The sequence below is a fragment of the Peromyscus californicus genome, unplaced genomic scaffold (genome assembly GCF_007827085.1).
Source record: "Peromyscus californicus insignis strain IS unplaced genomic scaffold, ASM782708v3 Scaffold_18__1_contigs__length_77618521, whole genome shotgun sequence".
NCBI classification, from domain to species: Eukaryota; Metazoa; Chordata; class Mammalia; order Rodentia; family Cricetidae; genus Peromyscus; species Peromyscus californicus.
Genome location: NW_026294480.1, coordinates 46,405,979 through 46,421,712, shown reverse-complemented (window position 1 = coordinate 46,421,712; position 15,734 = coordinate 46,405,979). Strand labels below are relative to the sequence as shown.

Sequence of the window (15,734 nt, the reverse complement as noted above, 5' to 3'; positions counted from 1 at the left end):
TGTTTGAATTCCAACTCCACAGAAATTAGGAAGAACAATCAGCAAGTTGCATAACCTTTCAAAGCTTTGTCAGCAAAATGAGGACAGTATGCCTATCTGTATCAGTTAGTCTCAACAGCAAGCAGATGGCTCACAAAGAACATGGTCCTTTCATTAAGCACAATTAGACGATTTGCAAAGGTGTAGCTGTGGGGCATCAGGATCTCATAGCAGTAAGGATTGTTACACAACCTCAGGTCCAGGTGGCTGAGACAGGAGGCAGGCCTGCCCAAATCCACCTGACCAAACCCTGCTCAAAGTGGAGGCCAGCAGAGCACAAGGCTGAAGTCCTTGCAGGTCAACCTCTGAGGGCTGAATGACGTCAGAGAAGGACTCTGAGGACCCACCAGTGGGCTACTAGGGAAGCTGTCAGTGTGCATCCCCTTATAAGATTATTCTGAGACTCAGTGAAGCCAATGTAGGTCTCTACTGCAAAGCTCCTAAAACACTCTTCTCTTCTTTCTTGGCTAGTTGATTATTATCCATTCCTAGAAGTTTGGCCTTCTGGAAAGCAATTACAAAATTACCTTATTGATGGGCTTCAGGTGTCGATAAAAAGATAACTACAGGTCTTTTGTGTAATCTTTTTTTTAAGCTTACAAAAATACAGATTTATTGAACATAATATCCTTATATACCTAAGTAGTTCAATATCCAACATGTCTTTTTAAAAATATTTTCTTAAGCAATACATGAAATATGTGTAAGGGACTAATTATGAGAGAAGAGAGTGCCTGTTCTCCATAGAAGGGAATAGAGAGGAAAAAAAACCGTCTGATGAACCCGGTGTACCCAGATGCTTTCAAAATAGTACAAAGGGGAGTTTTCATTAAGATAACTTTGATTGCTTTGTAAACATAGATGAGATGTTATTCTTTTTCTTTGCACCTTCAGTAGACGAGACTCATTAGGTAAGACTGATAAAATCAGAACACACCAGAGAGAGAATGTATTCAGTCATTATTGTACTTCTCATTACAGCTTTTAGTCTCTTCCTTTATATAGGACACAACCACAGGGTCCTTGTGATGTGCCTCTTTTAGGAGTGTAGCTTCCAGGAAAAGAGTAAGTTGATGAGAATGAAATCAACCATTAGGCAGAAATTTAGTCTCTGTTATTTTTATTTTTTTATGTTTTTTTTTTTTTTTTACATTGTGTGGTCACTGATGTTAGGAGCTTTGCCTCATGATGAGGATGTAAGTTAATATGCATTTCTTAAAATGAGTAGATGAAAATGCTGAAAATTAAGACAATTTCCATGCTACTCCGATTTCCCAGACCTATGGTGATCACAATATAGTCATTTGGTGTCTAATTAAAAAAAATCACTCCAGCATCTCATCTCGCCAGCATCTCAGCAACACAGAAGAGAAAAAGGGACACTCTAGGGAACAGACTGGTGTGTAACAAAGGGATACTCTAGGGAACAGATGGGTGTGTAACAAAGGGACACTCTAGGGAACAGACTGGTGTATAACAAAGGACACTCTAGGGAATAGACGGGTATGTAACAACAGGACACTAGGGAATAGACTGGTGTGTAACAAAGAGACACTCTATGGAACAGACTGGTGTGTAACAACAGGACACTAGAGAATAGACTGTTGTGTAACAAAGGGACACTAGGGAACAGACTCGTGTGTAACAAGGGACACACCTGGGAATAGACTGTTGTGTAACAAAGGGATACTAGGGAACAGACTCGTGTGTAACAAAGGGACACTAAGGAACAGACTGGTGTGTAACAACAGGACACTAGGGAACAGACTGGTGTGTAACAACAGGACACTAGGGAATAGACTGGTGTGTAACAAGGGACACTCTAGGGAACAGACTGGTGTGTAACAAAGGGACACTAGGGAACAGACAGGTGTGTAATAAAGGGACACCAGGGAATAGACTGGTGAGTAACGAGGTATTAAAATAAAACTGAAAGGACTGGGCTGCTTTTGGGAGGAGAGGTAGAAGTTTGAAAACTGTTATTTAGGAAATCCCTGAATGAATCAACTAAGAATAAATATTTTAGGCAAAATGTAGACATTCAGATGTTATGACCAGATCCCAGGCCATTTCTAGTTGTAAAAAATGTAAAGCTTGATTTCCCACCAACCTTGGACACATGTGCAAGCACACTGAGACCTGTTATGTGTAGAAATGAGAGAGCTGACTTCAAAGGGGCCATAGGATGGGCTGAAGCAAAGACCAAACACACAGAACATTAGGGCACACTCAGTGAGTGTGATCCTCTCTTCTTTCCTTACGTTAGGGCACACTCAGTGAATGTCTCTTCTTTCCTTTTTTTTTTTCTCAGTCTTGAATCTCACTCACTGTGTAGCGCAAGCTCGTCTCAAGCTCCCAGCAATCATCCTACTTCAGTCCTCTGAGTTTTGGGATAATAAATCTATCTGTACCACGCTAGACCTTGTAGGTTATCTCATAATGACCAAGAGGGTTTTTAGAGATAGAGAGGGAAATTTACTATTGTATTTTTTCATAAGTAGGATAAAATAATAAAATCAAGGGTAGTTAGTTGGTCTGACAGCTGGCCGGCCAGGTGTGGGCTCCCCCAGGATCCATCACTGCACAGGAAATGGCCATGAGGGGTGGGAGGAGGCCCTCTTCGTAAGCTGTGTGAGGACCAAGAAAGATTTGGAGCAGGATGGCAAATCCTACTGGTCTGGTAATGAGAGCCTGTGCTTGATGCTCTGATGCTTCCTCCATCCCAAGGTGGAGCTGTCTGGGGATGATCCATGTACTGTGATTAGTAAATAAATGCAGAGTATATACCCACCCCTGTTTCTGAAAACATTTTAGCAAGCTCACAAACACAAGAGTGGTAAAAATCCCATAAAACATTTTCTCTGCAGAAAATGGGGCCAGACATGCCATGTTCTTGGACCAAGCAGATCTCAGTGCTGCATAAATTTCAGGATTTCCTCTTTAGTCCATTTTATCTTCTACGGTGTAATTCAACTATCTCCACTTCCGTAACATTTCTAGAAAATTGGACTAGAAGACCATGGTGTCTTGGTGTTCCTGTGGCTCATGGCAGAACTTACTCTTAAATTTTAGCTCATTTATCTTCAGATTGAATAAAAGCCTTGGAGCAAAGTTTTCTTCCCTTGTCTTTTTTCTGCCCCACATCCCGGAAGCACTTTGTATCTGATGTACAGTCAGTATCTTTTTTTTCTTTCATGAGACAGGGTCTCACTATGTAATCCATGGTGCCCTTAAACTGAGCCATGATCCTCCTGCCTCAGCTTCCCAAGTGCAGGGATTACATATGGTTTTGATATAGTTTTAAAAGGTTTGAAATGCTTTTGGCACATATAAGAAGAATGTATAAAATAAAAAATTTATAATGACCATCAGGTAAAATAAACATCCTCTTTAGTTATGAGTTTGTAGACATCTGCAGTTCAACTTGAGACATCCGCAGGAAACAATCTACTTACAAAATTGGAAGACAGAACACCCCCTTTGCCAGTGAAGGCATCCCTGTGCGCATCATAATTACTGATAGGGTCGAGGAACTCTACTCGTCTCTAATGTATCCTAAACCCAGTCTGTCTCCAGCCAGATCACTTTCCAAGCTGTAAGCTGCCATGACAGTTTCTTGGAGTCTGTGGCAGCCGCCGCTTTCCTGTGAGAGTCTCAGTGCCTCACACCCTGATCTCTCACCCTCTCGTCTCTGCAGTGCCGCGCACTGTAAGGGGAGGGGAGGTTGGTGTGCAGCCGCTGAGCCCCACTTTTGCTGCTGCTTTCATACCTCGGGGTGCCAAGCTTCACACCCCCAATCGTGTGCTGCGCTCCTCACGGTGGACGTCCCGTTCTTTAGATTCTGTCCTCGGCTCTCTCACACCTGTGTGTCTCATTCTCACTCCTCGTGCAAGTCTTCCTTCATATTTCCCTCCTTCCAGAGACTTCTTGGTGCTTCTGCTTTGTGGGACCCGGGTAATGAGCAGGGCATATTTCTGTTGTATCATCTGTTTTTCCTCATGGCCTTCTCTCTTGCTCTCCATCTTTGCAGCACTTACCATGTATGTCCTTTTGTCTTTGCTACCCGGTGTTTGTCCGGTAGGAGAGAGTGAAGGCCTGCACTTTAACTGCTCAGTGACTATTTACTCTCAAACATCCTACAATACCTTAAAAAAGTCAATATATACCAAGTGGAACCCATTATTTAAAATCCCCTTTGTAACACCTCAGTGTCTCTTATCTATGCAGAATCTCATATATCAGACATAAAAAGCTGAGCTGTGGTTTTCCGTGGCCTTTCCCTTCTTCACTGTATTTGCCTGCTCCTACATTTTGTCTCTTTACCATTTTCCCCTGTCGATACTTGAGTTGCTATAGACCTGCCACTGTCTCCCACAGAATTCGTCAGAAAGCTCCTCGTTCCTCTTGCCCCTAATTCCATCGCTCTCAAAACCAATGGTGTATAATGACAGGTACATCAACTATTGCGTTTTTTACACTGATGATTCAGTTTTGGTGTGCAGAAGTTTAGGACAGAAAAGGGAGAAACATCATTCTGCTCTTGAAGCCCTAAGACATTTGCATGCTAAGCAAATGCTCAAACCCGTAGCTGCATTCCCCGTCCCTTTTCTTCAAAGTAAATCTTAGTGTTTTCCACCTTCTCTAGCTTCCTTGTCAGAAGTCACATCTGAATTCACCTTTAGAGTTGCACACTGTCTCTGTTTTCCCATACTGCCTCACCCCTGCCTTGCCACTGTGGGATTATCCATCCATCTATCTATCTATCTATCTATCTATCTATCTATCTATCTATCTATCTATCTATCTATCAATCATATACATACTGTCTTTCTGTTTCTTCCCCTTGAGAAGTTCTCTTCGTGCATGGGCACTCACATCACAGATGTCTTACACAGAAGCAGGTAGTATACTTACTGTTTAAAGGCATCTACAAAATACTGAGTGATCTATTTCAATGAAGAGATTATATGTAACTATGATGTTTTAAATGTATTACATCAGTGATGTCTATGGAAAACTATATCAGGAAATAATGCAAGGATTGGAAGTATTGAGTTGAAGTTCTAGGAATCAACATGTGGATGGTAGTTAAAATTTGGGAGAGGCTGAAAGAGTTGAGGGAGTTTGATATATCCAGGAGAAAAGGAACTGGAATTCATTGTGTGCTGGAAATCATTGAGCTGAGAGACTGAGGAAGAAGAGGCGAAGAGATTCAAAATAATAATCAGAAGCTAGCTAGCTCAGGAATGAAACAATATAGCAGAGAGAGAGAGAGAGAGAGAGAGAGAGAGAGAGAGAGAGAGAGAGAGAAGTGAGCAAGCAATAGAGTGATAACATCACCTGAGTGCATCAACCAGGAGGCCCAGGCAGAATTTTCATGACTTAAGTAGAACATTAAGGTCAGGAAGGAAAATGTGGACAGTTGAGCCAAAAATGAGAAATGATTATAATGATTATCAACAAATTCTATTTACAGGTCCATTTCGCATTGCGCAGAGTAGAGATAATAGCATGTAAGCTGCACGTCAGTTATCAGTTAGGCTAAGCATGTCTTATTCAGTGAAAGTCCAGATTGCATAGAATGCAGTAGGTGTCGGGAGTGTACCAAAGCTATAAAAGAAGAAGCCAACCTGGATGAGACAGTTTTAAATTAGGTGGAGGCAGTAATCTAAAGTTGGAAAGTCACAACCACTGGCAAAGTTGAGACCTGCTACTCTGCCTTCTCTCTCCTGGCAGGATGGTTTTCTCTGTGTGCATTCCACTCTCTTTCTCTCGGCCTCATACTCTTCAGATCTAAATCATGGAAAGTTAGTCTGTCTTGGTAAAAGTTAGTCTGCCTATGTGCCAGGCAACCTGCCTCCTCCTTTTAATAAATATGGACATATCGTTGTGTTCATAGAAAAACCAGGTTAATATGGTTTTTTAGTGTTTCTATTAGCATAACAAATTTTATTATGACATTTCATACATGTACATAATGCATTTTAATTGTATTCCATCCCTTACACTTTCTTGTTCCCCTCACCCTCCTGTTAATCTTCTTCCTTTTCTTAATTGTAGGATAATACGTTTTGCTTACAGTATATCTTTATAAAATCTGCCCCCAAACATCTGATTTAGTTTGAACAACTGTAACAGGTTTTCTAGTTCCTTTTTTAAATAGATTTATTTATTTTATATATGTGTATATGTATGTGCATATATGAGCTTATGCGTACCATGTGCACGTAGGTGTCCTCACAGGTCAGAGGGTGTCGTATTTCCTGGAAGTGAAGTTAGACATAGGTGGTTGTGAGCCACTTGACGTGGACACTGGGAGCCAAACCCAAGTCTTCTACAAGAGCAGTGAATGCTCTTACTGCTTAGCCATCACACCAGTCCCCATATTTCCTAATTCCTAATGTGGCATTTACTGTTTGACTTCCTGAGAAAATATTAGTGTTTGGACTATGTACCATGCATTTTAAGAGTTCCCATTTTACAGTACTGCTACAAAATGGGGATGGAGGAAACAGGGCAAGTTGTATCTAAAATAATAAAATTGTATGGTAAGAATTAGCCAAGTCTATCAATATCCTGGACCAACCCCAGCCTTGGACCTTGGACTGAATTCAAGTGGACTCATCACTTGGTGTTTAAGCAGTGGATTGTGTAATGAACTAAATTCCTGTTCTGTGTGTCAGTGTTTTATTTTCCCACCTCATGCTGTCTCAGGAGAATTTAAGTATGGTGAGGAAAAGACAGAGGTGTGCATTAATCTCTGAGACACTGTGCTTATGCCCCTGGTTATCTATTTTGAAGTAATTACCGCTTCTCTGCAGCTTCTTTCTTGAAGCCTTTTTTTATGTCACAAAATTAATTCATCACCTATTTCACTCTGAATATTATCATTTCGAGTTTGAAAATTTGCTCTTTGGAAATTCTTATTGCCTAAGTCAGCTTATTTGAGAAAATGAATTATCTAAGATGTAATTATTTCTTTCTCAAGCACTGAGCAATTGCCGTCCTTTAGTATTGTGTGTTCACTTTCGCTGCTAGGCTGAACTTAGCAGGCTTGCAGTCTTATGTGAAGCACCAGCATACATAAAAATATATGACAGATGAAAGAGAACAAGTTGCTGGTTAAGATGGAAAACCAGAGTTTTCCTTGCAAAGCACTAGTTAGGCTGCGGGAATGGCAAGGAAGCAGGGCTAGACTGTGAAGCCAGTGCAACCAGCTGGGAGGGGATAGCTGAGACACCAGTGGAGTGAAGATGTCCAGAACCCAAGAAAGGTGAAAGGGGTGGAGTGTTTTGCAGTTGATGTCATAGCAGCTGTTGGGAAAAGGATACTGGGGTGTCCCTACAAGTCTGGCAATGTTTTATGTGGGACGAGGCACTTAACATCGAAATGGAGGGAAAGGAATACATTAAGGCATGGCATAAAAGAACCAACTATGCCAAGTTTCATCTTGAACACACATTAGATACTACTAAAAAAGTTAGACTGTGTTTTTGGTGTCATTGGGTTACTTTTAGGAATCCAACAGCATTTTGAAGCCATACAAACAGTGGCATCTTTGTCCATGTTTCCTGTTTCTGCTTCTGTTGTAGCTATGAAGACGGCCAGGTGGGAGATGCTAATATCAACACGCAAGAAGGAGGCATTCACAAAGAGATACTCCGAGTAATTGGTAATCAGACTGCTACTGGCTAGAGTCCCACCGCTTAACAGGATTTGAAAGCTTCCTCGGGTTCAAAGCTGGATTTTGAACTGAAGAAGATGATAAAAATAATTTATTGTTATTATAAACAAAATTAACCCTTTGAATACTGATTTTCTTTTCTTAGTATTTCTAAATATTTCATTAAATACATAAAATGGTATAAGATTTACCAATTGTAGGGTTATGGAATCTAGTAATAAACATTAAACAGCACTTAAACTCAAGTTTGGGTTGCATACATAATAAACAGATTGAAAAAACAGTTTTGTGCTGATATTTTTATATTAAATTCTTTAATTGGACATTTGGTATTATGTACTGCTATTTTAGGGTACTAAAATAGGATTGAGGTCGTTTTATAATGGCTTCAAAATCTACCGGACAGTCTGCAATGAGTACAGTGTCTTGTGCTCAGTATGAGTCACACACACATTCAAATGCTGTGGGAGGGATATTCCTGTTCTTGGGTTTCTCTTTATGAAACAACAGTTAGATTCAGAGGCAGTGCCATGCCAAAAGGCATGCAGCACACTTGTCTATAGATTGCATGTGTCAGAATATGTGATTATGCATATGTGTGCATGATCACATGTGTATTTTGACAGCAGATGGATAGCTTCACCATGCTGTTTTAATGAACAAAAATCACAATAAGCAGTAAATTTGGACATAAACCATGATATGAGCCAAATTTACTATAGTTCATTTAAACACACACACACACACACACACACACACACACACACACACACACACACACACACACACACATTCACAGACCCATTTCTTCCCAGTTAGTTTGAAGAAACATCCCATTGGTTAATATAGCTAATTTAAAATGTTATGTGAAAGTCAGCTCGAAAAAGCAATGTTCCAGATGTCTTAAATCTGTATTTACCTACTCATGCAGTTTAAAAGGGGGGGGGGCATAGAATTAACAAACAGAAAGTGCACATTTTTTTATTTCTTCCAATGGAGTTTATTTGTACCATATCTGTATTTTTATATTTTTCATCTGCTACCTCTGCTTATTTTTTTCATATTGAGAAGGAAGATAAACTTTGAAGCTTCTTTTACATTAAAAGAACACAAGCTTATAGAGAAAACTCGCCCCAGCTTTCAGCAGTTCTTTATCGAGAGTCATGTGCTCATCAAATCCTTTCTGTTTCTTTGAGTCTTAGAGTCATAGGCATTTCAAGTTTTAACTGACAGTGTTTATTTTGCTATACAATGGATGTCATTGGAATCAGGGCCATTCATGAAAGCAGTTTAATTAGTGAGTCTGCCACTCTATTTAAACCCTGAATCAAGGCTCATATCTGATTTTATGTAGACAGAAAAAAAAATACAAATGCGTCATCATTTGCAAGTGTGGTATAATAACTTGCGTGTTTATTTCCTTTGGCATAAAAGGTGAGAGATGGGTCATGCATGTTGTCAGGGGTTACAGTTTAGGGAGATTTTACCGATCATTTGTTTTTCTTATATTGTAAATAATTGAAATGCTACTCCTTCTATAAAATACAGAATTGAAGAGGTTAAGATTCTAATGAATTTAATAGTGTCTGCTTAAAGGAGCATCACTCTGTTCTGACTTGTGCCTCTGAGCTACGGAGTAACATTAGCCTAATAGAACCTATATTGAGTGTTCATTGACAAGGTGTTTGAAGACTTGTGTGGGATGCGAATACCATTACTTCTTTCTAGCAGACCTCTGAAGTCACTGTAACAATATTTTGAGATGTTTTCTAGGCAACAACAACAAAAAGATTTAATTTTGTGGGACATTCCACATAGGGTAAAAATATAAAGATGTAATTCTTGAATTTAAAAGGGGGGATGTCTTGGGATCACCTCCTATTAGGCCATTGGTAAGGTACCTCCAGAAAGGCTGTAGAATGCTTCCTAGCCTAGTTGCAAAGCCACTAATCTGATCAGTTATGGCTTTACTTAATAGTTGGGTGATCTGTAAAGAATGCAGTACTAGAATCTGAAGGGTAACCTATGCTTGTACTCAAGGGAGATGATTTAGAGGAGAGAAAACTGACATCAAAAACTTCTACTGCCAATTTAAGAGTACAAGAAATTTGCCTATCCAAGTAGAAAAGTTAATGTTAGTTTAATACCCACTAAATACAACGTAGTGATAGGCATTTTAAGACAATTAAATGAGCTGTCTTATAATGATCATCAAGTTGTATTACTTTACCAGAATTAGTTTCCAAAAGCTGCATCAGAACTTTTATAAGCACATATTCTAAAGAGGATAAAACTTTTATTAAACTTTTGAAATTGGGACTGCTATGATACCCTAATGAAAATGCTTGTATTTCTAAAGGATCTAATTTCTACTAATACCATTAGTAAGTGAATATCCTACTTCCAAAACTCAAGCAGTTCTTTAAGAGATTCAAACACCATTATCATCCTATGGCTCAGTCACCCATTCTGATATTATTATTTGATGATTCTAGACATTTGAGATAGCGTTGCATTTTAATAATCATTGGAAATCCATCCGTTGCCTTTTATGCCAGTGATACTAGTTCTTCTTTCATTGCTACTTGATATGACTTCACTAAGCAAACTTCATTCTTGAAGTAGAGTATGAAGACTCTTACTGTTGGGTCCATTCTTTCCTGCATTGCTGATTTTATGGAACATTTCATTGGGAAGAATTCTGCCTCTTTCACTGCAAAAAGGAGATGAAATGACTGGAAATTTAAGAAGAGGAAAGTGTAATGATTCATAAATAATACAGTATTGTAGAGTGAACCATGTGGTGTGCCCAGGGGTGAGTTATGCTGCTAGTTAATCTCAGTCAGATGTTGGGTTTGGAGATTTTTTTAAATTTAAACTTGAATTTTAAGGGTGCCATATCCTTAGAGTTTCTGTGAACTACTGTAGGACATGAATTCAAATTGCTATGAATGTTCCTGCTTGGAAATTTTTAAAAATTTGCAGTAGAAATCCCCCAGTTTTCCTCTCCTCTACTGGAAGTATATAATTTTTAAATTAATAGTGCTTGAAGAATTTTAGCAGTACTTTATATAATAACATTTCATTAATCATAACTTGCTTCAGGACATGTGATTTCAGCAATCATTCAGGACAAACTCATCCACAACTTTCATCACATAGTAATTTAATATTCTAAAGGGCCACTCAACCTTGGATCATCTCTCACCCAAATAAAGATTTCACGGTAGCATTTGAAGCACATTAAAGAAACATAATAGTCTATTGTCCTGCTGGATTCTTCATTCCAACACTACCTCAGCACTAAGGAGAGAATGCTTGTCAAGGCAAACTGCTTTTCAGAACAAGGAGCAAAGGCAGTTTTACAAACGGAAGTCATCAAATAATTCAACAGTTAAGACCATGGTAGACACAGACATTACCAACTACTTCCCAACTCTGTAACGTAGGCAATTGTGTCACAGTGATTAATGACACAGTTAACACTGAAACAAGTTATTTAAAGGGTTTGAGTGGCATAATTAGAAGCTAATTAGTTCACTGCAAGGTTCGTTTTCTTTATGGGCCAGTTTCATGTCCATTCACATAAGACAAGCAGTTGCCACACTAAAGAGTTAAAGAGTTTAAAGAGCAAAACAACAACAAAATAAATGCAGCTGCTGTGCCAGAATGACAACCTGAATATTCAAATACTTTGGCAATTAATGCCTACTAAATTTATGTCAGCTCATATATGAATTTGATGTATATTATTACCCAGTAAGTTTTTCTTGGGAATTTTGTACACACTATGAAATATAGACTAAGTTTTTGTAGGTCAAAAGTGTTTCAAGTAGTTTGTAGACAAAACATATCCATGAGTGTGAAAAAGCTGTGTTGAAGAATAGAGTACATTACACATTTACCAGCCAGTCAGTAAGAAGTAGTGCTTATTTACATAGTCAACATAATTTAATGTTGTAAAAACAATCTCTTTCATCTGCCCAATATTTAATGTATCATTTGAGATTTTAAAAACTGCAGCCACTCCTTTATGTAAACGTTAAGGTATGCCTATGTTTCTTTGACTATACAACCTTTACAATACATTTCTTGACTTTTGTGCACAGAATAGGATTGCAACCTGCTATTTAGCCTTTGGTGCCTTAGAGTTATTGTCACTATTTAACAATATGTACATACTGTAAATACTGCCGAGAGATCACTAAGGCCAAATATTTTCTCTATTCACTTTTTATTGCACTTGCTTTCTATTGCTACTTCAGCCTCTTTTATCCTGCTTTGTAATAGTTCTAACATTGTAGCCAATGTAAATGTTGACTTTCAATAAATCTGAATTTGTTCAACAAGTGTATATGTGGGCACTATGTTAAAGCCTGGGGGAGACCCTAATTACTCTTGTTGGTAAATCTTGCTTCTAAGGACTACATATTGAATGATTTTCAACAAACTCTAAAAATGATGTTGCCCATTTAGATTAAAATTTATTTTTTTAAAAAAGGGGGGAAAGAAAAAGAAAAAGCTCTTATCATTATTCCCAATATAGTTGCAATGAGTGTAATTGAACATGAGACTGCTATAGCAGCTTCAGATTCTAGACCAGTTCTGATACACAAGTACAGTGTTGAAATGAGGTTTTTAGATGTTTTATATGCTTCTGTCGTAGTGTCTGTATTTAATATCATCAGCAGCAATTCAGTTGAATGATTTTTTTTTATAGACAGATTAATCACTGCAAAATTATTTGAGAGAGGATGGGAAGGAAAGTGAGACAGGGTTTCACTCCTACACCTAGGCTGGCCAAAGACTCAAGTATGTAACCCAGGCTGGCCCAGAATTTATACAAGTTCATCTGCCCCAGCCTCCTCAATGCTGGAATTACTGACTGTGAGATACTATGTTTAGTTACAAGAAGATTTTTAGCGTATGTACTGCAGAAGCAAGCACACAAGATTTTAAAGCATCACTTTTTGTAAACCACCTTATTGACTGAATAAGACATTAATATGGCCCTCTAAACACAAAAGTGTAATGAGTACCTGTTTATAGTCTCCTTGTAAAATGACTTTTTGCTTATGGTACATTTATAATTGAGAAACTTTTTTTTTTTTTTTGGTTTTTCGAGACAGGGTTTCTCTGTGTAGCTTTGCGCCTTTCCTGGAACTCACTTGGTAGCCCAGGCTGGCCTCGAACTCACAGAGATCCGCCTGGCTCTGCCTCCCGAGTGCTGGGATTATAGGCGTGCGCCACCACCGCCCGGCGTTTGAGAAACTTTTTAAACAGCAGGTTTCTATTTAGTTGGGTTGGTTTCATTACCTCTAGAAACAATTGAAAACATTGCCATATGCAGGTTGGTGTTCAGTGTAAGGATGGGAGAGCTTTAATATATTTGTGAAACTGTAACGGGTTTGGGAATAATTCAAGAATAGCACAGGCCTAACGATGCTGAATGGAAAAGTCAAATAACAGTACTCTTGGGGAAAGGACAGATTTACAGCAGAACATTGAGGAAAATAACACAAAAGACCCACAAGGTTACCTGATACACAGTCTCCTGTCCTATACTCAAGTCTTAAACATCAGGAAAAGGAAAAGTATACCTCGGAGGAAGATAGACAGAAAGAAGTGAAAGTCTTGGGTGACCCTACAGAAGTCTTTGAAAAAAGTTTACATTACATAAAGAGAAATCTACAGTCCAATTGGTGTTTTGAATTTTTAAATTGGTACAATGAATACAGTATTATCCACTTACTGGATCGAACACTTTCACAGTTCTCATACATAATCTAGTACTCACTCCAGCCTTGGGGCTGTCCAGATCCATGAGACTTTTGACAAATTCCTAGGCAGGTGAAATCAAGACACCTTTGCCTTTTTGCAGATAACAGACACATGTTAGATGTGTCTCAATTTTGTTGAGTCTTTAAATTTTCGCTAATGTGTTTTTTATTTGATGACCCTGGAGAACTTCTGGATCTTTCAGTCCCTCCAACATTTGCTTGCCTTTCTCTTCATAGGACCTATTCCAGAGTGTGGCTCTCAATTCTATAGTCAGTTCATTTCCTTTTACTAGTTCTCGGCTGCCCTGCTCTTGAAATGATCACTGGCTAGTCTGATAAAAAAGCCTTCTTGTTTTTAAAAGCTTACATGGGATGTTTTATGTAAGATTCACTGAAAATTGGCTGAATATTATTTAACTTCTGCTTCTGTTCCCAAATGTTAGTCCTTTGATACAGAAATTACTTATAGTTTACCAAAGAGGACACGGCATTTTTGAAGATACAAAAGATGTCAATAGCTTATAGTTTGTATGCTTTTGGTGTCATAAATATTTGTTTGTCAGGCAGAATTAACTTTAGGTGGCAGTTTATAACTTAAGACACAGATTCACACAGCTGTTCGGATTTTTTCTTCAACGAAATTATGAAATACATGGATGGGTGTCCTTGCTCTAAGCATCATGTCCTATATGCTGAGTCTCCCCATTAAGCTTCTCCCAATAAACTACATTTGTTATTGATAAGATACGAGGTTGACAAAGCAGATTATAGCAAAATAACAATTATAGTGGACTCGTGGGAAGAATCAGCAAATAGAGTTTTGATTGCTGTAAAAGCACTATTAGGGAAATGTGGAACATGAATGCATGAGCTAGATTGGATTTTAGTCTAGGGAGTTTGAAAGGTATTATATACCTCAGTGTAATCGGCAGTGTGAAAAATTGTCAGCCCTTGGATGCGTGACATCATGACAGCAGAGATTTGAAAGTACGCTAGCAGGAGTTATTCATAAAGGGTTTCTGAAAAAGAAGTTAAGGACAAGAGGAAATGTTGGAAATCAGCTGTAGTAAATCTGATTGTAATGGAGGCCAAGGAAAGAAAAGGTAGAAGTGTTCAGAAAGGACTGAGAATATATGTGGCCTAGGGATGGCGTCTATGGGGTCAAATTCTCTGAATGCATATGCAGCCGTGTGAAGAGGAAGAAGGGAGCCACATGGGAACATTTAAGAATGAATCTCCCTTTCATCTATAAAACAGCTTTATAAATACTGAGATGGGTAAGACAATGGCGGTAACAGTTTAGCAAGTATTATGATGCCCTAATATGATTTAGAACTTCTAAGATTTATCAGATTGTATGTGTGGTGTGTGGCTTTGTATGTGTGGTGTGTGGCATGTGGTGCATGGTGTGTGTGTGTGTGTGTGTGTGTGTGTGTGTGTGTGTGTGTGTGTGTGTGTGTGTGTAGAGTTTTCTCAGAGCCAAGAGTAAGGAGCAAGGAGAGAAAGATGCAGGATGATGGAACAGAGGGTTAAGATGGGGTCAAAAGCACAGGCGCTTACTAAAACTATGAGGACAGGAGAAATAGGCACAGAGAGGAGCTGTATAGATAGAATTTTGTCACAGAGGAATAAAGTAAATGGGCAAAGAGCATGGTATACTTAGATTCATTTCCCAAAAGTAATTCTCACCATTTGTAGTTTCTCTTCTGGGCCCCTGGGAAGAATATTATTAAGGCTGGTCCATTAATAATATTTGATACCCCTGTAATCTGATAAGTCCTAAATATGCAATTTTCCCTGTCTCCGTTGAGCTTCAAAATCCTATGATTCAAATACCACCAAGCAAACATCTCTTTTTGACTGCTCAAGGACACTTGAAACTAACCACTCTCCCTGCTCCTCACCATTCTTTTCCTCCTTTTGTCCATTTACCAGTGCACCAAGAAATGGTCTGAAGACAGATCAACTCACTATCATTTTATTCAATTCTAGCATCCAATTAATTCTCATGCCCTGCTAATTTCCCTTCTGTGTGTTGACTGTGTACTCAATTATCTTAAGTGGTATTTGTAGGTAGAGTTTTCCTGCCTGGCCCACAGTCAGGGCAAATCTCTCTCACCTGCCAGTCCCAAAGCCGTCAGACCCGACCAAGTAAACACAGAGACTTGTATTGGTTTCAAACTGTATGGCCGTGGCAGGCTTCTTGCTAACTGTTCTTACAGCTTAAATTA

The 15,734-nt window shown here is 38.8% G+C and overlaps 1 protein-coding gene across 2 annotated transcripts in view; it reads left to right on the top strand.

Annotated features, from left to right (window-relative positions):
* Parp8 (poly(ADP-ribose) polymerase family member 8) overlaps positions 1-12,077 on the top strand; it is a 187,002-nt gene extending 174,925 nt beyond the window's left edge. For both annotated transcript variants that reach the window (XM_052743320.1, XM_052743319.1), the window contains exon 27: positions 7,632-12,077. In XM_052743320.1, coding sequence (XP_052599280.1) covers positions 7,632-7,734 — 103 coding nt within the window. In that variant the 3' untranslated portion in view covers positions 7,735-12,077. The remainder of the gene's footprint in view (positions 1-7,631) is intronic.
* Positions 12,078-15,734: the final 3,657 nt, after the last annotated feature.